At 38.8% G+C, this 24,990-nt stretch overlaps 1 protein-coding gene across 1 annotated transcript in view; it reads left to right on the top strand.

The window, feature by feature from the left end:
* The first annotated feature begins 16,275 nt into the window (after nt 1–16,275).
* Nucleotides 16,276–24,990, top strand: part of LOC124595646 (ATP-dependent RNA helicase DDX54) — a 132,896-nt gene continuing 124,181 nt past the window's right edge. Inside the window, exon 1 of the mRNA XM_047134480.1 lies at nt 16,276–16,424. Within this exon, the coding sequence (XP_046990436.1) occupies nt 16,393–16,424 (32 nt within the window). The 5' untranslated portion in view covers nt 16,276–16,392. The remainder of the gene's footprint in view (nt 16,425–24,990) is intronic.

Genomic DNA, 24,990 nt, shown 5'->3' with positions numbered 1-24,990 from the left:
ATCGCTTTGCTACATTATGCAGAGATATTTCAACAACATAGCTGTAATTCTATATTTCAAACATTACACAACTGTTTTTCCTGCCCGTTTGCATTACATAAATTTTTCTCTATTAGAGCTAGCTGCCATTAATCACACCAACTAGAAACTTTGTCTAAGACATCTTTTATCCTCCTAAGATTACTCAAGGAAGACACCTTTCCATATACCCCATCATTATCAACACACAGCTGCGGATTGCTGCTCACCGTGTCTGCCAGATCATTTACATGTACAGAGAATAATAGCAGTCCTATCCCACTTCCCTTTGGCACTCCTGATGGTACCCCTGTCTCTGACGAATACTCACCATTCTGGACAATGTACTGGGTACTATTAGTTAAGAAGTCTTTGAACCTCTCCTATATCTGTGTACCTATTCTGTATGATATTCGTCATCTGATATGTGTGATGGTGCTTAAAGCTATGCTGGATAGCAACATAAATGTAGCCTACGAATGCAGAGAATGTCACCTTAGCATATGCCTTCTCCATGATGTCATCATGATGTAATTTGGCCAATCAAGTGCCGTCCACTTGGCATACAAGCGTGAACCTCGCCAGTTTTATGACAGTCGGACTTAGTCCCTGCTGATGGTGATAGAGGCTGTGTAATATATTTTAAAAATGAAGATGATAAATATAACTATACTGAATATGAAAAATGTAATTGCTTGCGTAAATGTCTGTCTTGTGCTTAACTTAGTTTCGTTTAACGATCGGACTTCGCTAGAATGCTTGAAGCTGCAAGCAGCGAAGGATTCCTTGGGCATTAGCATTTCTCGTAATTACAAAACAATTCACTTCACATACTTCAATAAATAAAAGTGCTTAATACTGCTCTTTAACCCTGTATTATTCACTCATACAGTAGAATACATCGCTATCACAGTACGTCGCCCTTTACATACTCGAAAGTCTGATTCTCTCTCTTAAAAACAACTGTACAAAAAACTGAATGATAAAACGTTTTCTTTTGTCTGCGCCTTACCGCGCATTCCTAATTAATGTCTTTGCTAATGCGTACATTCGATCGGTATTTCATTTTTCCCTCGTTCTTAAATAAATATTAAATTAGCAACATCCTGGGGGTTCTTCATCATGTTCCTGTACAATTGCCCCCACCTATACGTTGACATGTTATGGAGACGTACAATGTTTTTTTTTATTACATTTGCCGATAGGAGTCGATGTCCTTTATTGTAGGCTTCTTTTTTATGGAATGGAGATGTCAGCTTATCCTATGTACAAGAAGTTAAAATATTACATACATAATATGTGCGTTCATCACATATTTGAATTTAGCGCGTTAACTATAATGTCCAGTTGTTTTCATTCTCGCCGCCGGGTTCGAGCTGGCGCACTGACTGGTTGGACGGCAATAAATTGTTGCCAACGGTCAACATGCTATATGCTACCGTTGCACGTGCGTGCACTCGTTTTATTGGTGTTGATGTGACATTGAGTGTCACACTTTCACTTGATTGCCACGTATCGAAGAATTGCTGTGGCGTTTGTCTTCATTCTGAGTGCCATGAGTGTGTGCTTATTGTTCAAAATCAGACGCTGAGGCAGATGATCTCTATTTTTACGACCTGGGCGTCATTACTACCCGCCGTACTCGCATTTTCAGTGGAGAGACATCCGTCGATGAGGTAAGTACCTGCTCGAACAACTATAGTTCACTTGTCCATGTATCAAGCTTTCTGAGCCGCGATTCTTATTTCGTTGCACACGCATGTTCATGTCACTACACTTGACCATGCACTTGTTGAAAGACACATATAGCTGTCCAAAATATTGTATAAACTGGTTGTCTTTGAAGTTCATATATTGAGTTTGGTTTCCAATAAAATTCATACAAAGTTACAACAATATACATAATATGATAACTTATACCTATGGCTGACATTCCATCCATTGGTTATATCATGAACATAAATTTCTTAAGTTTTAACAAGTCATAAAGAATATTTCGTTAACTGGGTTCTATCACTACAGTTTGTTAGTTTCAACTCATCTTCGTTCACATCACATACACAAATTAAGTACATATCACATTTTTATGACACAATACAAGCATGTGATACATTTTTGATTGATTTTATAGTTAGGCTTTTATCACTTATGGGAGCTCATTTCTTTCTTAGTTGGAGGAGGGAGAAAAAAAGATTGGAAACAGGACTAAAAACATCGCGCATTGCTTGCCTAACTACACTTGGTGCCACTTTCTTTGTTTGGAAGGGAAGAAAGGAAATGCTCATCTACTGGTTCAACGATTTATGAGGAAATCTTACTCGTACAATCCTGGACTAGTTGTCAAGGAAACTTTGTTTCATTGAAATAATGTGTACCGCCTAATCATTGACAAAGTGTCAGGTTGTTTCTTCATGTTTTAGTGCTCTGTCCTCAAGTTCATGTGTCGCTTAGTGTGAAGGCTAACGTTTTCACCAACGTAGACTTATCTTTCTTAAATACCTAGAACTGTCATTATTCAAGCTTTCATGTGACACAATATAAATTAACTGGTTTTTTGTAAAATCTCATGCTCAGATGTTTATGCGTACTTAGCAGCGAACAGGTTGCGATAATTGTCACGTAAACATACTGTGACGATGCATATTTCATTTTTCATTTGCTTTATGACATTCGCATAGTTTTTCTTATAACTAAATTGTTTACTCGAGGTGTGACACGTTTCTTCATTTGGCATCTGCTACACTCGACGTGATTCTCTTCTTCTGCGCCGTGACGATGCACTGGTTACTGAAAGAAAAACGTAAAACTAACATACAATTAATTGCATTGCGTAGCTCGGCGGCCGCTGATACATTTGGTCGTGGCATACGTCCGCTGATATTTCCATACTTTGTTTAAATCCATGGACTTTCGTTTATTCTGTTACCCGCTATGATCGTTCACTCTGCAAAGCAAAATTGTTTGACACTTCTCACAGTATTTTGTTGTTAGTCCCTATCTTACACGTCTCGTATATTTTTTCATAATTTCACCTTTTGGTTGTAAATATTGTTGTATGTAGCTTAGTATTTAATTAGATCTCTGTGTACATAGAGTAATAGGTTCCTTAGTTCTTGGGCAGTAGATGTATTTGTGTGGTATTTCCGCTTACTTTATATTTAGATTAATTGCACATTACATCTCTATTTTCGTTGCACTTTCAGCCAGTCTGTCGCGCATGCGCACAGGTCAGTGTCTCCTCTCCTTCTACTGATGTCAGCGTGGATTGGTGAGCGTGAATTGCTGAGCCATAAGCTTACTTTGTTTATACTTTCGCTTTGCATGAAGCGATGTGTTACTTCTTACTGCTGATAATCTTTATGCCTATGTGTACAAATCAAAGAATTACTTATACTTATTCACATTACTTTATCCTAAAATACACTCCAGAAGAAAAATTAGACTTAGAATTATGTACACTATGTACAATTGTCTTGTAATAGAAAAAATGCCGCATAACTTCATCACTCTATAAAGGCTTTTATATCTTTGTGACGGTATAGACCCTTGTCTCTTCCTGTTTTCTTATGGGCTAATTTGTACGTCCCTGGGTTGGTTCAAATGGCTCTGAACACTATGCGACTTAACTTCTGAGGTCATCAGTCGCCTAGAACTTAGAACTACTTCAACCTAACTAACCTAAGGACATCACACACATCCATGCCCGAGGCAGGATTCGAACCTGCGACTGTAGCAGTCGCTCGGTTCCAATCCATGCCCGAGGCAGGATTCGAACCTGCGACCGTAGCGGTCGCTCGGTTCCAGACTGTAGCGGCTAGAACCGCACAGTCACTCCGGCTGGCCCCTGGGTTGGTAATTTCGACATTACATATGGTCCTGAATAGAGTAATTGCCACTTCTTATTTAGTTTGCCAAATTTTGTCGATTTAGGGTGCGTCCGCAAGAGGACTCGTTGCCCTTCAAAGAATTTAGTAACAAGTTTCAGTTTCTTGTTATAAATTTTCCTTCTAAACTCGGCCCTGTTTAGTACAGCAACTATGGCTTGTTTGATTTTATCTTGTAGTGTTATTTCTGTCGTGGGTACCTTTGGTATGGGCGACTCCCACTCATTCGTTTGTTTTGACAGGACATTAATTCATTAGGTGTGAAACCTGTTGAAGAATGTGGAAGCTTATTGACAACTTGCATGAAAGGAGTTACATATTCCATCCATCGGGTGTGTTTGTGTGGTGTGTACATCCTAATAAACAGGTTAAATTCTTGGAAGACTCTTTCAACTGGGCTGGCTTCTGGGTGAAAAAAGCTTACTAATATGTGCTTTATGCCCTGTGAGGTCATAAATTGTTTCCATTTTTGCCCAACGAAATATGAATCATTATCAGTTAGTAATACCTTTGGTTTACCTACTCTTCTCAAATAGTCTTCCAAAAATTCTTCCTCTGATATTTGTGGCTGTTGCATTTTTAATGGCATACATTTTGACATGTTTCCAGGACATGTCGTGTAGTACTACTACGTATTTTACTCTCCCTTTACTTCTCGGATATGGACCAGCTATGACCAGGGACACTATATCTAGAGGGTTTCTTGTGAGTATTGGATGTAGCTCAGTATATTTTGACACATTGAACTGTTTGAACTTTTGACATATTGCCACTTTCTTATTACCTATAGGACTCGCCTTCTCAAACTGGGAAAATAACAAAGTGTCGCAATTTTTTCAGTACATTTGCTCACTCCGTAGTGTCCCCATACTTCATATGTCTGTCTTATAAATTCGTTGATATAATCTTCAGGAATACACACACAATTGATCAGATTTTTCATTTTTCCTATGAAACAAAGCGCCCTTGTACTCCTGATACCATTTACTTACCTTTCCACCTTCATGTTACTTAAGGTTTTGCATGACTTACAAAACTTATTGTAATCAGACTGTTGTGTTGTCCCTTGCATTAATAACGTTTTGGTTTCTGCATCTTGCTCTGTTAATTCACTAAATTCCTCTAAACCTAGTGGTAGCCTAGACAAGGCATCTGCAATAATGTTCTGACTTCCCTTGGTATAAATGATCTCAAAACTGAACTCTTGTAAATATAGACATTACCTAGCTAACCTACGCTGCAATAGCTTACATGTTAAATGAGAGTGAATGGTGGTCACAATACACTTCGGTATTCTTCGCCAAAAAAACTTAAACTTTTTAAATGTCCATATTACCGCTAAACTTTCCAATCCTGACACAGAGTAAGGTGGTTCAAATGGCTCTAAACACTATGGATCTTAACATCTGAGGGTTCAGTCCCCTAGACTTAGAACTACTTAAACCTAACTAACCAAAAGACATCACACACATCCATACCCAAGACAGGCAACCGTAGCACCTAGAACCGATCGGCCATAGCTGCCAGAACAGAGTAAGACCTTTCTGCTTCTGATTACGTGCGACTAGCAAAACTAACGACTTTGGGTACTTTCTTACCTGCTTCATCTCGCATCTCAAATAAACATGCCCCAAGCCCTTGGGATGAGGCATCCGTGCATAGACAAAAATCCTTGGACATGTCAGGGTGGCTAAGAATGTTTGCATTTACCAATTCCTGCTTAATGTTATTAAAATCCTCTTGACACTTATCATCCCATAACCAAAGTGTATTATTTGGTAACAAGTTGAGCAATGAATCACTGTTCATCAGTTGTTGTGGTACGAATTTACGAAGAAATAAGCTAGTCCTAAAAAGGCTTTCAGTTTCTTTTATTCCTTAGAGCTGGACAATTGCATATGGCATCACGTTTTTTTAGATCAAGTAATATATCTTGTTCGGACACAACAAGGCCTTAAAAATTTGACTTGTTCCTTACCTAAACTAGACATTTTTAAGTTGGCTGTTACTCTGGACTCTGCAAATAGTTGAAGCACCAGTTCAATGAGCCTGATATGTTCTAACCAAGTAGGTGTGGCTATTAGCAGATCGTCTACATAGACACTAACTTTGCTAAGCAATTCTGGTCCTAAAACCTTGTCCAATGCATGTGTAAACACTCCTGCGCTAATGATCAGTGCAAAAGGTAGAACACAAAATTTGTAACTTCTGCCCCTACAAACAAATGCAGTATATTTTCGACTTTCTTCGTGGGGCTTTATTTGCCAGTAGGACATTTTGAGATCGAGTATACTGTAATATTTTGTATTGTAAAACTTTAGAAGCTGTTCGTCCAAATTGTCTGGTTTTATGCATACTCGTACTATAATCTTATTGATACCTCTAGCATCGAGGACTACTCTTACAGAGCCATCTGGTTTGCTTACTGGTAATATTGGACTACTACAGGGTGAAAATGAAGGTTGTATAATCCTCCATTTAATCATACTATTGAACTCTTCCTTGACTGCCTCTCGTTTTGCCCATGGAATATGATATGACATTACACAAAATGTTTCATGTGGAAAGACTTCAAATTTACATTCATAGCTTTTGATAACTCCTGGCTCCGTACTGAAAGCATTGGCATTCTTAAAGTTAGAAAGTTCTTGGCTTTGCATCTCATTTAGTTCCTGCGATTCACTTAGTTTACTGCTAAACTTTCCAATTCTGACACAGAGTAAGGTGGTTCAAATGGCTCTAAACACTATGGGACTTAACATCTGAGGTCATCAGTCCCCTAGATTTAGAACTACTTAAACCTAACTAACCTCAGTGTTCGCTTCTTGTTCAGTATCAAATTTGTTTGTGAAATACACAACTGGAAAGGAATATTGTACTACCACATTTGACTCTGGTTTGTTTTTGTTAGTTTTATCAGGTGATTTGACTAAATCAATAGAAAAGATCTGATCTTGTACATAAAAATGGTATTTACCATTACCTATGTCAATCCGTGTTTTGTACGTTCTAAATGTGTCCATGCCAATAAGACAATTAACAGTAAGTTTTTCAACTATAAGAAAGTTGCACTTAACTGTGAAATGTTCAATTTGCACTTGAATACGTGCTTGATGCTTAACCAATTTAGTCTTACTGCCTGTAGCAGTTTGAACCTTGCAGTTTTGTACATGAAATGTTGGGAACTTACCTTTCTTCTTCAGTTCACAAAAGAATGCATTTGACATTAGGTTGGTAGTTGAACCTGCATCTAAAATTAATTGTGTGTCAGTGTTAAATATTTTCATCTTAATGATTGTTTGTACTTGTTCTTCCTTGACTTTATCTACTACATTTAGCTCATGCAGATCCAATCATCCTTGATGTCACCTCGTTTGTCAAATCTTATGAAACGTGTTTGTAGTTCAGCCTCGTCCCCACCCCACGAGGGATCAATAGCCTGGAGCCTTACTGCGACCAGTTGGAGTTTTCGGGCAGCACAGTGTGATTTAGTTCATTACCTGGAGAAATTTCAGTGAGTTGCACTGTGTGTGTACTTCGCCAATTTGTGTGGATAGCTGCTGTGCAGTTATTTTGCTGCCCAAAAGTTGGCTGCGGTACAGTGTAAGGCATGGCATTGTTGCCGCACGTCGGCCACTGCTGCGGCTGACTGTTTCTGTTTATGTTTGGCATACGGCCTTGTGAAGGTGAATCGTAATTCGCTCATGCATTGAAATTACCACTGTAAGTTTGGAAATTTCTTTTAAATCGTTTGTTTTTTTCCGTTCCTGTTACCGTACTCATTACCTCTAGGTATGTAATTTTGCTGTTGTGTGTGCCAAGCTTGTTGTGTATTTGAATCACATTTTACCGACTGATTTACGTAATCATATTGTTGTTGTTGTGCCTCATTTTCTGTTGCTGTATGGGGTACAGGACGTTCCTCATAGATTAAGTCGATAGAAGCGAGCACTGACTGAAAATATTCAGTGTCGTGCTCTAGCGTTGTTACTAATTTTTCTCTAATGTGCGATGGTAAACGACTTTTCAAAGTTTTAACACGTCTGCCTGCGTTATTGGGTTCGTCCAGTTGCATGTCTGGTTCAGGTTTTCAAAGTAACCACGCAGACTACCGTATTTGCTATTGAATGGTGCGTGGTTGAAACCCTCACGTCTGAGTCTTTCTTGCACTGCCTCAGACCAGTATTTGTCGAGGAAACCTCTTCCAAATTGGATATAAGTGCTGCAACGTTCGGCCACTTCGATTGCCCGTAAGAGCACATCACCTTGCGTATATTCCACGGCAAATATGATTGTCTGTGCTTCCGTCCATTTGCGTGGAAATACATGACGAAAAGCACTGATAAGTACAACAGGATTCATTCTTTTATCTTCGGTAGTGAATGTAGGAAACTGTCGATGTCTCAGCAAACCTTCGTCTGCAAAAAATGGTGGCATTTTCTATCGTATTTATGTAGTTGATATAGTAACTAGTAATTCCGGCTGGTAATTGTTTAGGTATTGGTGTTGTGGGTATGTTTACACTTTGCAGTCTACAACTGTCACTGGTACGTGCTGTGGGACTTGTTATAATTTGTGAATAAATACCAACAGGTTGTGCTTTGTTCACTGTAGCCTGTGTATTATTTGCCTTCATATTTCCAGATCCGGTACTGTTTTCTTCTAAAAGATTGCGGATCATATTTTCTGCCGCTTGTAAGTTAATGTTTACCTTGTTCACGATTTCATTTTCCTTTTACTGAATAGCCTTATTTACTACATCCGTGTATAACTTGCAATCAGTTACTAGCTTCTCTGCGATGGTGTGACCCTTGTCCAGCGTACTTGCTTCAGCTTGACTAATGATGTCACTCAGATTTTCATTAATCTTCTCCCTCTCCTTCTTGGCACATGATGAGTCAACTTCTAAGGTTGCTACCCTTAAAGTAAGCTCCCCTACAGCTAGACGTACACTTTCATATTCTTTATTTACTTTGTTAACGACAGTGGTTACCTTTTTTACTGTCGAAACCAACTGGTTTTGTGTAGCTTCAATGTTTGTGTTTGATTCTGCAGTTTTATTTATCTGTTGTTCTATGAGATCGTGAAGGTCGCTAAAAGAATCTACCTCGTGTTTTAACTCCGCAATGTTACCGTTAACTTCAGGAGTACTTTAGCTTTACCTGAGTTTTCATATCACTCAATTTTTCGTCTATACCAGCGCGAAAATTTTTGGCTGTCATCGAATTTTTGTGAGACCATGTCTTGTAAGTCCCTGAATACTTGTTTTTGTTCTTGCTTCATTGCATTTAGATCTTGTGTAACAATGCTTTGTTGCTGTTTTACCATGTTCATGTCTTGTGTCAAATTACTGTTATTTGTTGTTTTGCTGCTGTCTTACGAAGTTCATATCTTGCGTAACAGTGTTTTGCTGCTGTTTTTTTATCATCTAAATTCGCATTTGTGTTAGATAGTAGCTGCCATAGCAGTGCTTCAGTTGCACTACTGTGGCTGCTGTCAGCTGTACTTCCCAAGTTAATGTTGGTGCTGTGACCAAGTGGTGTTTGTAACATGTTGTCAGCATTCATATTTTGATCACTCTCCGATGTTTCATTCATGAGCGGCATGTCGCTCTGGGAGAGGCATGACATCGTCTCGTCAGTCGTAAACATTGTGTCGTCAAGGTCATTCTTTGGTGGAGCGTCACCACAGTCTAAACATAACAGTCGCGACACTCACTGCTGTGAAAGTTGTTGCCGTTTGACAGATGGAGCGAAACTAGCGCTCCAAGCGGCAGGTAAGGTGAACGTCAGACGCGTCGTAAGCATAATGTTTGTTTGCGTCCATTTCCTACGTTTCAAATGGCTCTGAGCACTATGGGACTTACATCTATGGTCATCAGTCCCCTTTTCCTACGTAATTTCCGAATTATTCGAGTTATTTTCTTGCCTCCAAGAGTTTGTGTAGTATCAGAAGTTATATATGTTTCTAAAAATGATTCTAAAATAAGCGCAAGTATGGACAAAAACCATGAATAGAGTGGCAAGCTACAACACATTCGTGAAGAAACACTTGTGACATTGGACAGAATTGCAGCTAACCATGTTGATATCAAAAGAATATAAACGCACAGATTCAAATGTAAGAAGCACAGATATGTCTCTACATGCAAAAGCGATCGACAGCTCGTTTATCGTTCTGTAGGCCTACTGTGTTTGTCATTGTCGCCTGTCGCCACAAGTACGACCTTCATCTTTATATTATTCTAAGTGGGACAAGCAACTGCCAAATAGTGGGAGAAATATACTGAAAACATTATAATGAGCTGATTACATTACAATTCACGAAAAACCAAATATTTGAATAATTTTCAAACAACCTGTCTGTAGGCATTTTCCTTGTCCCATAATAGTTTCGCTCGAAGTCTAGCGATCTGCACATTCTGACACTTCACACGCTTTTGTAAGACAGGAACAGCTGCACTTAATCTAACTACTTCACCGTCAAAGCAGGTCTGTGTTGATGATTCACACGAATCTGGCACTGATACATTTAGAGTGGAACTGGCTGCTTCTGTGTCATAGGACTGTTTTACAGCTTTAGATTGACTGTCGAATCTTTTTGGCAGTTTCCTCTTCATCGTCAGCTGAGGTGGCTTATTTGGAATATCAAACTGTGTGGGTACTGCATTCCACACGAGTTTGTTATTGTCTGCGTTCATGAGCTGGTTTTGTTCGAAATGTAGCGAACAAAACCTAATATTATTATACAGGTAAACTGGGTCTTTCTTCATAAGGTCTTCTCGTCTGCTATTGACTAGCCATTTTCTGCTCCTAAAACGAAACAGTCATCATTTATACACATACAGTTTGCAAGTGAATCCTGACGATACAGTTTAGTAACATGATGGTTTTTACCTCTGAGGATCCTTAGGAAACCTAAAAACGACAGCTGCGGTGTCTTCTTCCTGTTGCTGCTGCAATTTATTGCGCTACAAACGCTCCTGATGGTAAAAACTATTGTATAAATCAAAATAAACAATCACTATTCGCTTTCACGATCGCGCTGAACTCACAGTTCAACCTACCGGCCGCTTGGGGCGCTGCTGGCGCTGAAGGCAACAAAATCGAGGCGAAGTGTCGCGACTGTTATGTTAGACTGTGGCGTCACTATGATTTGTTGCTCCTGCGACATTCATCTCTGATCTACTTAAACTTTCTGCAGTAGTTATGCATGGCGCCTGAACTTTCATTGTTCGATCTCACATTCTATGCCATCTTGGCTGATTGCGTTTCCGCTATTGTCATCAACAATAGTCATATATTTATCGGCCATGTTATATTAATTTGTAAGAAATAAAAGTTTCACAAAATGTTAAAAATTTCCTACAGTAATTATTACTCTTGATAAATGCAAATTACGAAATGTCAAAGCCTGTTTTTTCGTCTACTATGATGCTCAAACTATTGTGTCACTATTCTTTGTTTTTGTTGACAATGCGAATCACACTGAAAAATTTCTGTAAATTTTTCGCCAATGAAAGGAGATAATGAGGAAAAGGTTTCTATCTACATCAAAAGAGGCGCTACCAAGCGTAACCATGCAAGCAACTTGCGTAGCGGTCCTATCTTTACGTGACTTGCGTCCAATTCTTATTCATTTCAAAATTTTTCTCCTCAATTTTTGCCTTTTTGTAATACTTGTTTCCCTTTGTGATTCTTGCAAACAGAAAATACAGACAATTAATTTTTATAATTCATAACAATGTCATAGAAATTTCTAACTATAACAATAGTTAACAACACTATTAACGACCTGTGCCCAGAAGTCCTGGCACACTGGTCGCCAATTGTAACATATTTTGAAAATGTAAATGGTAAATATAACTATACCAAATATGAAAAATGTAATTGCTTGCGTAAATATCTGTCTTGTGCTTAACTTTGTTTCGTTTAACGATCGGACTTCGGTGGAATGCTTGAAGCTGCAGGCAGTGAAGGACTCCTTCAGCACTGGCACTTCTCGTAATTACAAAACAATTCACTTCACTTACTTAAATAAAAATGCTTAATACTGCTCTTTAACCCTGTATTATTCACTCATACAATAGAATACATCACTATCACAGTATGTCGCCCTGCTACATACTCGAAAGTCTGATTCTCTCTCTCAAAAACAAAAAACAACTGTACATAAAACTGAATGATAAAATGTTTTCTTCTGTCTGCGTCTTACCGCATATTCCAAATTAAAGTCTTTGCTAATGTGTCTGTTCGATCGGTATTTCTTTTTTGCTTTGCTGTTAAATAAATATTAAGTTAGCGCCATCCAGGGGGCTCTTTCGTCATGTTCCTTTACAGCTGTTATAAAACGCTTGGGATTTTATACAAATTTGACATGAAAAGTTAACAGAACTTTTTAGCCAATTGAGTAAAGTTATTGTGTAATACCGATAGCTCAGCATCTTACAAAAATCTCTTCAGCATCCTTGCGAGTCTTACACTTACATGTCAATATATTTACTCCTTATAGTATTTGTAGTTAATAACAGGGTTAATTTTACTACATTCAGTAAATGAACTTGCAAAATACTGGAAGTAAAAATAATGTTCATGTAGACTATGAATTCCTGCCTATGAAAGAAACATTAAAAAATACAAAGTAAAAAATTATTTTATTAGCCTCTCCTTCTATAAATAATTATAATTAAGCATAATGTTTCAACTCAAGGATGCATATGCTGGTTAACACCAAGGCTCACATTAAACAGAATTTTAATGTTACAGTTATATGTAAGGGTGACAGTACTCTATGTAACATTATGAAATCCTTCGAATGAAGTATGAAAGAAAAACAATACTTTAATAAAAAAAAAAACTATTTGTAGCTTCCAAAACCATTAGTCCCTTCCTCTGGGAAGATGGATATGTTTTGCAAGATTGTGAATGAGGGGAAGATCAATTTGACCATCCATGTAGAACACTTGTGTGATGCAATCGTGAGTACTGTTCCAGTGTTTGAGATCCCCAACAGGTCAGATTAAACCAACACACTGAAATGACTCAGAGTCAGGGTGCTAGATAGGTTACCAGTAGATTCAAACAATGTGCAAGTATTATGAAGCTGCTTGGAAAACTCATGTGAATCGCTGGAGGGAAGACAATGTTCTTTTTGTAGAACACTATTGAGGAAATTTAGAAGATGTGAGAGACCAGGGCTCTTATGGAGGCATGTAGATAGTCTTTCTTCTTTCACTCCATTTGTGAGAAGAACAGGAAAGAAAATGATTTGTAGTGATACAAGGTACCCTGCACCATGCACCATTTGATTGCTTGAGTAGTACATATTTATTTTTATTTATATTCGTTACAGCCATCTATGGGCTAGGTTTACACAACTTCCCTCACTTTCGAAAGTTCTCTTCCTTCCTCTTTCGCCAGTACTCCTTCATCCATTGGCTCACTCATGCTCGTTCTTCTGCCGAGAATACTCTGTTCTCCCTTGTTTTCTCCTCGAAGAATTCCTTCACCTCCGCAACCTTTTTCATAAAGATCTGCCTGGTTACAATTTCTTTTGCCGTGATCTCGCGTTTTTCTATGCCCCAGAGCACTTCTTTCACCCATGGTTTTTGTGTCTTCCTGTTCTCCTGGAAGAGTAGAATCTTGTTCTTGAATTGCTGCCTTTTCATTGTTGTTTAGAGTCAAAATCTCTCCTAGGTACTTGAACCTCTGAACTCTTATGATGTCGCCATACTTGGTCCTCATTGTACAGACTGGATCAGTGGGATTTATGTTCATATATTGTGTATTCTCAAAAGATATTTGCAGTCCTGCCTTCACTGCTGTTTCCTTGAGGACTTTAATCTGTTGCAAAGAGAGTAGAAAGTAGGAGGAAAGTTCTAAGTTCTGTTGTTAGGCAGTAGCGATGGAAGAGGTGTGGGCCAGATCTTGCAGGAAAAATTGGGTGGCAGGTACCAGGTCACAAGTATTTTCAAGCCTAGTGCATGTCTTAGCCAAGTGATAGAGGATGTGGATTCATTGTGCAAGGGTTTTACAAAGCTGGATCATGTTGTGGTAGTGGGTGGAGTGGGGAACAGTACTGATAGGGATCAGGGCTACAATATTGAGTGTGACCTGGTAAAAATAGCACCTGCAACAAACCATACAAATGTTGGCTTGGTTCCTGCTTTCATGCCATATGATCGGCCACAATTGCACAGATCTGTCGGGAGGGTCAATATGGTGCTACAGGAGCTGCTTTGAGTGGCTGCTTTGTCAGGCATAGGTTTGATTCCTGTTGATGGTATTGGTAGGTGGGACTTCACAAACATGGCCTCTATCTCAATAGGAAAGGGAAGGGTAAACTGGCTGGGATGATAGCAAAATGTTTAAGGGAGTACTCTTTTAGGCTAAGATCAAAGTCCAGTCATCCTACATTGATTGAAATTAAGCTAATGAGAAGTTCAGACAGGCAGGTACTAGAGAATTTAAAATATCACAAGAGTCTCATAACCGTACAGTGAAAAATAATGTTAATATATTGCATCAGAATGTCATAGAAAATAAAAAAACAAGGTAGATGAGCTTATTGTTTGTTTAGAAGATTTAGAAACTGAGGATGGAATAAATGTACTAAGCTTATCTGAACATTATATAGTCACAGGTACAGAAATGGTAAATGTAGGTGGATATAAGCCTTCAGCATATGTAACTAGAGTAACTATGGAGAGAGGACGAGTTGCCATATATATTAAAATCTATCACAATGTGAAAAATTTGGAAACCAAAAGATTTTGCATAGAGAAAAATATAGAGGGATGTGTGTGTGAGCTTAACCTAAATAATGGCAATTTTATAATTGTAGCCATGTATAGGTCCCCATTTGGAAATATTCAACTTTTTTGAAAAACTTGGGTTCTGGATTATTTGTTGTGCTATCTGTCAGACAGTGAAAGCAAATTATTGTTTGTGAGGATTTCAATGTAGATTTTCTGAAAGAGTCTGATTGGAAGCTTGACCTCGAAGTATTACCTGGTTCTTTCAATTTGACATCAGTTATTGATTTTCCTACATGGGTGGTACAGGAAAGCAGCACACTGATAGATAATGTTTTTGTAGACACAGATAAATTTAATGAAATAAAACCTTTTGTTGTTAAGAATGGTCTGTCTGATCTTGATGCACAGCTAGCTACAGTATATGATATAGCTCCATAGAGTAATGCAAAACAGTCCTCCAAAATAATGTGTTCAATTAACGATTTAACAGTTCAAAATTTTAGGGAAAGCTTGCAACAGTTGGACTGGGATGAGGTGTACAGGGAACATGATGCTAATTTATAATTTAACCTATTTCATGATACCTTAATGAGTATATTTGAATACAGTTTCACCAAGAAAACAGTGAATTTTAATTGGTTCAAATGGTTCTGAGCACTATGCGACTTAACTTCTGAGGTCATCAGTCGCCTAGAACTTAGAACTAATTAAACCTAACTAACCTAAGGACATGACACATATCTATGCCCGAGGCAGGATTCGAACCTGCGACCATAGTGGTCACGCGGTTCCAGACTGAAGCGCCTATAACCGCACGGCCACACTGGCCGGCTCAATTTTAATTGTAAGAAACCATGTACAAAGTCTTGGCTTAGTAAGGGGATAAAAATATCTTGTAAACAGAAAAGGGAAATGTATATTATAGCTAGGAGGAGTAATGGTCCCAAAACAGTGAAACATTATAAAAACTACTGCATTGTATTAAGAAAAGTTATTAAAAAGTCCAGAAGTATGTGCATTATACCTGAGATTAGCACATCTGATAATAAAATTAAAACAATTTGGAATATTGTTAAAAGGGAAAAAAGTCACCCGCGAACACAGAAGGCTGTATTTCTATCAAACACAATGAAAATTTGTTAACAAGAAATCAGATGTAGGAAACATTTTTAATAATCATTTTTAATTGTTGTAGAGAAAATAGGATCCAGCTATTCATTAGAAAATGCAAGGCACTGTATGGAAGACGCAGTACCTATGCAATTTGATAAAACTGAAATTCAACCCACCTCTCCTACTGAAATTAGAAAAATAATATATTCACTCAAAAGTAAAAGCTCACATGGAATTGATGGCATTTCCGACAGAGTACTAACGGAAGCTTCTTTCAAACCATCTGGATTGACTTGACGTTCCAAAACGATAGCTGAAGGCAAGTTTACAAACGCTGCGGCCAACAGGTGACGACGTCACTTATGTCAACAGAGCTGCTTACTGGTCACTGGACATCGCTGTCACGCTTTCGGCCTTTCTGATGACGCCGTGAAGTGCTTCCTTGGGGTCCGCGAGACGCACGTGGTCCACGAGCCGCTTGTGCCATAAATGTCTGTGACAATTAACATCCTTGGTTGCAATGAATGTTGTTCGAACTTCTTTGACTTTGTAGTGCGACGTATAAACAAAACAAAATAACACATGTTGCATGCTGTTAAGTTGCAGTGATCGTGGGTGTGGATGAGTAAAGAAGAAATCCGTGGATTGCAAAAGTGAGTTATAGTGCCCCGGTAACCTGTACGTTTTAGTTTTGAGAGTGCATTTATTGTACACCAAATCGAGCCTGGTGTAACGTTACATTGTTTAGTAATTTGGATAGCATTTTGCTGGATTGTTTGTATTTTATATGTCGTTATGATGATCGATAAATGACGTTGCCAGCGGAAACTTTTTTTTTACTTATTTGTTTGTTTGTTTACAAGTGTTTATATGTAGTAGCAGGTCAGAAAAACTAAACATCCCAATTACACCCTAAAGACTACCCATATTTTTTATCTTGTGTAGTTTACTTTGAGCCAAGATAAATTAATTTACACTCCAAAATCTTGTAGTAGCAGATACTGACTAGGATTTGTCCTTATGCTTACTAGCATTTATTGTGAAGGTATATGCTCCACAGCACTGGGACTTACTGTTTACTCTCTGAAGTGATGCCTTGTGTGTACATGTTTGGTTCGACTCTTGCATCCACTACCTTCGATAAGTCAGTTTCTGCCTTGTTGTCAAATAGTAGATTGAGACGATACTTTTTGGGGTTCGGATCTGTTTCACTTTGAAGCCATTGAGCCTGCCGAGTTCTTGTACTGTATACGTAACTTCGTTACCACACAAACGCTTTCGTTTCTTCTCAGTTATTGTGATATTTTGAAATCAGTAGTCGATCAGTGACGATGCAGCAGCTGAAAAACACACAGCAAGACGTGTCTCCATTTTGTGAATCGAAAAAGAACATATAGTAACATTATAAATAAATAAAATTCTTTTCTTCAAAAATAAGTAAAGACTGATAGATATAATTCTTTATTCTAGTGGCTTGGATATATTTTGTATCATGTTGAAAGTAAACTGGCATTCTAGGGATCAGAGCATCGAATATCAGATCTGTTAATAGGGCAGGTAGGTTAGAAAATTTAAGAAGGGAAATGGATAGGTTAAAGTTACTGGTCAGGTGTATACAGGGTTATATATGCTAAATCAAATAGGGGCAATGCAGGAGTAGGTTTAATAGTGAATAAAAAAAATAGGAGTGTGAATAAGCTACTATGCACAGGATAGTGAACGCATTATTGTAGCCAAGAGAGACACGAAGCCCACACCTACCACATTAGTACAAGTTTATATTCCAAGTTGCTCCAAAAATGGCGAAGAGATGGAAGAAATGTATGATGAGATAAAAGAAATTACACGCGTAGTGAAGGGAGACGAAAATTTAATAGTCATGGGGGACTGGAATTCGACAGTAGGAAAAGGAAGAGAAGGATAAGTAGTAGGTGATTATGGAATGAGGGTACGGAATGAAAGAGGAACCCACCTGGCAGAACTTTGCACAGAGCATAACTTAATCATGGCTAACACTTGGTTTAAAAATCATGGAAGAAGGTTATAAACGTGGAAGAGGCCTGGAGACACCGGAAGGTTTCAGATAGATTATATAATGGTAAGGCAGATTTAGGAACCAGGTATTAAATTGTAAGACATTTCCAGGCACAGATGTGGACTCTGACCACAATCTGTTGATTATGAACTGTAGATTAAAACTGAAGAAACTGCAAAAAGGTGGGAATTTAAGGAGATGGGACCTGGATAAACTGAAAGAATCAGAGGTTGTAGAGAGTTTCAGAGAGAGCATAAGGGAATGATTGACAAGAGCTGGGGAAAGAAAAACAGTAGAATAAGAATGGGTAGATTTAAGATATGAAATAGTGAAGGCATCAGAGTGTCAAGTAGGTAAAAAGATGAGGGCTAGTAGAAACCCTTGGGCAAAAGGAGAGATACTGAATTTAATTGATGAAGGAAGAAAAATGTAGTGAATGAAGCAGGTGAAAAGGAATACAAATGCCTCAAAAATGAGATAGACAGGAAGTCCAAAATGGCTAAGCAGGGATGGCTACAGGAAAATTAAAGGCCTTTGGTGAAATTAAGAGCTCAGATGGAAAACCAGTCCTAAGCAAAGAAGGGAAAACTGAAATGTGGAAGGAGTATGTATAGGGTCTATACAAGGGCAATGTTCTTGAGGGAAATATTATGGAAATGGAAGAGTACATAGATGAAGATGAAATGGGAGGTACGATAGCCTTGGGAGAGTCAGTCATGACAGACTCTGCCATGTATTAGACTATGCAATCTGTTGAGCACGATGTATGAGACAGGCGAAATACCGTCATACTTTAAGAAGAATGTAGTAATTTCAATCCCAAAGGAAGCAGGTGTTGACAAGTGTGAAAATTACCGAACTATCAGTTTAGTAAGTCAAGGCGGCAAAATACTAACACAAATTATTTACAGACGAATGGAAAAACTGGTAGAAGCCGACCTTGGGGATGATGAGTTTGGATTTCGTAGAAATGTTGGAACATACAAGGCAATACTGACCCTATGACTTAGCTTAGAAGGTAGATTAAGGAAAGGCAAACCTACATTTCTAGCATTTGTAGACTTAGGACTGTCCCAACAAAACTGAAATATCTGGTCAACCTACATATATTACAATGAATTTGTAGATAAGGCTTCTCTTAATTGTTCATGACAGTTCCAGGATATTACTGCTCCTTAAGATTTAAACAGGTATCCAGTTGTCAATTTTCTGTCCTCAGAAAGCCCATTTTGCTTTACAGTTACCCATTATCATGAGATCCTCTGCTTTAGAGAGCAGTAGTTTCATATTCTTAGTACCTTTCAGATGTCTAAAGATACTTTTGACTACCTGCTTGTGAAATAACACTGGATTATTACAAAAAGATGCTGACAATTCCTGCTGACTTAGCTAGGTTTGGACTTATTCCTTATTGAACGTACATGAATATTCCTGTTGCTTCATGATAAGGTATGTTCTTCACAGCTTCTTTCTTGTTCTGTTTTTGGACTCATATCATGAGTGATCACAAAAGTCCAGTGGTGTAGATTAAGGGTTACACACTTACATGTTGAATCTGTTAGGAATGCGCTCCACAAAGTATCTCAGACTAGCCACAACCAACATTATTTGTTGCTAGTAATTTGCATTTATAAACAGATAGTAGCTTTACCAAGAACTCTCAGCTTGAATTTTTCTCGTTGTTTGTTTTCGTATACAGCTTTCTCTGTTGGAGTGTTAATGAAAATCAGCATATCATCCATATAAACAACTACTGTTAGTATCGCTGGAACTTGCTTTTGTATAGGCACATGAGTCACCTCTTGATCTTATGAAGTTTATGTTCAAGAGTGTAGGGCTACTGTCTAATTTCAATTTCCAGAACTGGCCACCGTGCTTTAACCTGTATAATGCCTTTTTTTAATCTTGTAACTGGATCTATTTCGGGAACTTTTACAAAGATCGCTAAATATAAGTTGTCTTGCAAGAAATCTGTGGCAACATCTAGATGATCAGTGTTAAGACCATGTTTAACAAACCTAGAAAATAGATACCTAAAAATCAGTACATATGTTTCATTGTAGTCCTGGTCTTGTTTGTGAACACATCCTTTTCCTACTAGGTGTGCTTCATAATGTACAATGTAGCCTTTTGGTTCTTCCTTTGTTTTGAAGATCCATACAGCATTTATTGGTTTTTTGTCTGAAGGTAAACTGGCTGGTTCCCATGTGTGTTTGTCTTTCTGCACTTTTCTTGTATTGCTCATTGCCAGTTTTCTGCATTTTCTGATATCATTGCTTTTTCAGTGAGAAAGATTGAGATTTAGACTTTAGATTGACAGATCATGAAACCATGCGGTTTCTTTGGGTTTGAAATTCTTTCTATTGACTCCTGTTACTGTGATTGTTCATTATCATTAATTGCATTTTCTGAACTTGATTCCTCATTGCAGCTAGTACTTTTTGAACCACTGCTTGTTGTGATAGTTTCAGGCTCAGAATCAATTTCTTCTAGTTCATTATTTCATTCTGCTTCTGTTACATGAACAGAACAAACATTCCACTTGGTTCCTATGTCTCAGTTACTTCTTTATAGCTACTGTTTACAAGTACCTTCATTAAAAATAATGTCTGTCATATTTATGATTCTTTGGCTATTTGGTTCAATAACCCTGATGTACCCTGCCAAGATATGATCAGTACTCTTTCTGTTCCAATTTCGTTGGCTGGCTCCTGGAATGTAAACATAGGTCTTACTATCCAATAATCTCACTTGTTTTCCTTGTCAGTTCAACACCGTTCAACATGACCCACACAGATTTCTTTCACACTTGCATTCAGTGATACAGATAAGAGATGAAAACTACCAGTTTGCAGAAGTGTATGACAACTGTGAAGGAAGTTATAGGTCTACCGAGCTACGAAATTTTATGAAATTTATATGTGTCTTTTTAATATAAATTACTATAATTTTGGTTCTAATGCATATTCAGCAGTGATATGTATATCATTGAAAAGCTAATGAATAGAGCTTTACATTGAATTGCAACAAAGGTGCTTCCTAAGAATTTTCACATGCAAGGTGATTGATGTTTGACTTTCAATATGTCGGACCATACAATTCACAATATAAAAAAAAATGTATTGCTCCAGTACATTACTATAAACACGGTAGATATCAAGATACTACACCAAAGACAATAGATCCAAAAAAATTATTACACTTAAAAAAGTTCAGTAAGCAATTATGTATCCAGTTTCACAGTCCTTTGTATCATATTTCGCTAAATGCTATTATTTGTAGATAATCACTTGGGGGTCAAGGCATTTCTGTTAATTATTACTTTTATTATTAATTGTTGTTATGAATATTGTTCCTGAACTGTTTGTCTTGTGTTCCATTTTACATCCTCGCCAGATGAATGCCATACAAGCCGAAATTTGTGCAAAATTTCTTGCAACTAGCTATGATCTTGAGATGATTGTTAGACCCAATTCAGAAACATGCTGGAACTGACTCTTGAATGGCACAGTCAGATAGTTGCTTAAAAGGAAAATTTCATGCAGATGTGTGAGAAATATACAGAGAGACTGATGGACTGGGCAGTGCTTACCTTAGCTCAGTACAGCCTACGTCACACAAAACCGAAGAACTGATTAATGTCACACAGTGATTAGCACACTGTATCCACATTCAGGTGGACGACGTTTCAAACTGGCCATCCTGATTTAGATTTTCCATGATTTCCCTAAATCCCTTCAGGCAAAAGCTGGGATGGTTCCTTTGAAAGGGCATGGCTGGTTTCCTTCCGTAATCCGAGCTTGTGCTCCATCCCTGATGACCTTGTTGTCGATGGGACGTTAAACTCAAATCTCTTTCTCCTCCTCCCCCCCCCCCCCCCCTAAACTAACAAAATAAATAAATAAAACCTAGACGTTAGAAACTTGCTCCTACATTAGAGAGGAGGCAGGGATGAAAGGAAAAGTGGACGCAGGTTGCTCAGAACCATGGTTATGAGGTGACAAGAAGAAGGTGAGCAAAGATGGAGTAAAGGGTGTCAAAAAGAAGTTGAACATAGCACATCATGTGTATGCCAACTTCCAAGCAAAGAAGATAGATTGAGTAGTGAAGAGGTATATGAGCAGTGAATGAGGTGAATGATACTAAGTAAGAAGGGAAATATAATATAATAAAAAATTAAAGAGATGTTTAAAAGGAGTAAAGGGCCAAAGGAGAGACCAGAGCCAAAGTTAACATAGGTTGAGTCCATGATGTATTGGAGTGCAAGTTCCCTGTGCAGTTTTGAGGGACTGGTGTTGAGTGGAAGAATCCAAATGACTTGTATGTTGTAGCAGGTGCCTAGTACTCTAGAATTAAGCTGGAGGGCATGCTGCACCACTGGGTATTGGACACCCTCCAGGCAGGCAGTTTATCAGTGTCCATTCGTGCTCTCAGCCAGTCTGGTGGTTGCAGTATCAATGTAGAAGGCTGTGCAGTGAACACATGTCAGCTGACAAATGCAGTATGTTGTTTCACACGTGACCCTGCCTTGGTGGTTGTACATTTTATCGTTGGTGATGCTGGAGTAAGTGGTTTGGGGGGAGGGATGCATGGGGCAGGTTTTGCAGCAGGGTCAGTTTACAGGGATAGGGGAGGTTGGTATGTGAATGTTCAGGGATTTTACAAGGATGTTGTTGAGGGTAGGAGAACGATGAAAGGCCACTGTAGGTGGTGTGGGGAGGATATTGTGGAGGCATGATCTCATTTCAGGGCTCCACTTGATAAAACTGCAGCCCTGGTGGAGTAATCTGTTGAGGCATTCAAGGCCAGAATAATGTTGGGTAACAAATAGGGTGATTCTGTGTTGCCTGGAGGTAGGAATAGTGTTGTTGGAAGGGAAGGAATGGACTACTTGGGAGATAGTACCATTTGGCCTTGAATGCCTCAACAGATTACTACACCAGGGCTACAACTTTTTCAAGTAGAGTTCTGAAATTAGCTCATTCCTCCACAGTATCCTCCACACACTGCCCAGAGGGCTTTTCATCATCCTAACCTCCACGTCATCTTTGTCAAACCCTTTGACATTACCAAACTACCTTCCCATACCTTAAAGTTTGTACCCATATAACCAACCCTGCTGCTAAATCTGCCCCATTCATCTGCTCACAACAACCTACTCCACCCCCATCATTGGCAAAACGTACATCATTCAAGACAGGGCCACAAGTGAAACAACATTTTTCATTTATCAGCTGACATGTTTTCAATGCATGGCCTTCTATATTGGTTCGACAACCGTCATACTGGCTGAGTGCATGAATGAGCACAGACAAACCTTCCACCCATGGGATGCCCAATATCCAGTGGTGGAGCATGTCCTCTAGCATAATTCTAAAGATCTAGGTGCCTGCTACACCATCCTAGCCATTTGGATGCTCCCACCCACCACCAGTTCCTCAGAACTGCGCAGATAGGAACTTGCACTCCAACACAACATTGTATCCTGCCAACCTGCTGTACTCAACCTACGTTAACCTCAGGTCCAGTCTCAACTTTGGTGCTTTACTCATGCGTTTATTTTTACACATAATTTTTTTACTTTGCTAAGTTTTATTTATTTTTTTCATTAGTTTTGTATGGCTGTCCGCTATACTGTGTTAAGGTAAGTATTGGCCAGCCTATCGGTCTCTTTTTATGAACAGCCAATCAGAGATACTTTTATTTCAGCCAGTCATTATTAATTAGTTTCATGAAAGTGGCTTGTTTACTCAAACTGCAGAGTATGTGTTCCGTGAAGTAGTATGTAGAAATAGATTGTAAAAAGTGAATTACAAGTCGAGATTGCATTATTACAACCCATAAGGAGGGTAATTTCCAAAATTACTTGTGAATGACATGTACTGAGCACATGAATGTCATAGCATCAGACACTGATTTTGTTTAAATCTTTGACAACAAAAATGACAAAAAGATGTACCATAGAAACAGTCAGTTATCTGATTAACCTTACTTGTGATCCAGATCTTCATCGTCAACAATTCCGCAATTTGTGTACGCAGCTGGGAGCAATCCTGTTTTGACATAGACAAGGTACACTCCAGCTGTATTGTTTACGAAGCTTGACACACATCTCCCCATGATTGTCCACACAATTCCTAAAATCGTGATCTGGGAATAAATGAAGTGTAAACCACTTTTCACAGTATACAGTCTCAGAATTACCTCAGGCTAGGCAAAAGTAGTGAAAGTTGACACGGCACTGGCTTCACTCATCTCTAGAATGCTGCTGACAAGGTTCACCACTGTGACATTCTGTAGTCGACAAAGCTGTAAACAAAATTGATATCTCGTGCCATGACAGATGCACACTCGATATATGTTGTTCGCTAGTGATCCTGGAAATTACCAAGAAGGTCATGCAGATTGTCCAGTGGATGGTAAACAAGTGTCCTGAAACATCGATTGGCAGAAAAATTTGCGGCAAATGTAGTAACAAAGCATCACAAAACTCATCAACCTCTTGAGGTGTAGCCTGAGCTCTGCCAGGCACTTCCACAGAAGATGTTAGTGAATATCAAATAGCATCTGATATGGCACTGGAGTCTATAAACACACTGTACAATCACATTAGCGTGAGCACCTGTCAAAAGCTTGAATAACCACCTTTTGCAGTGCAGATTACTGCGAGATGTGTAGGAAGAGCGTCAGTGAGATTCTGGGAGGTACTAATGGGGATGTGGAGCCATGCTGACTCCAGTGCTGTGACCTGCTGCACTATGTTTTTTGTTTGAGGATCCACGAAGCAAACAGCGCGATCAAGGTGGTCCCACAAATTCTCTATTAGGTTTAAATCGGGTGAATTTGGTGCACAGGGGAGTATGGTAAACTCATTTTGGTACTCTTTGAACTACGCATGTACACTTGAGCTGTGTGTGGCATTTCATTGTCCTCTTGGGTAGGTTCCATCAGGCTGAGGGTAAGTGCACTGCATGTAAGGATAGTCATGGTCCCCAAGGATAGATACATACTTGTGTTGGCCCCTTGTGGCTTCTATAATGACAAGATCACCCAGGCAATGCCACGAAAATGGCCCCCAGGCCATGACACTCCCTCCCTCAAAATGGGCCCTTCCCACGGTTGTTGCAGGGTGTTTGCCGAGTGTCCGATGAAGTGTAAAATGTGAGTCATCTGAAAAGGCCACC

The sequence above is a fragment of the Schistocerca americana genome, chromosome 2 (genome assembly GCF_021461395.2).
Source record: "Schistocerca americana isolate TAMUIC-IGC-003095 chromosome 2, iqSchAmer2.1, whole genome shotgun sequence".
Classification (NCBI taxonomy): domain Eukaryota; kingdom Metazoa; phylum Arthropoda; class Insecta; order Orthoptera; family Acrididae; genus Schistocerca; species Schistocerca americana.
This window is presented reverse-complemented; position numbering and strand designations above follow the sequence as displayed.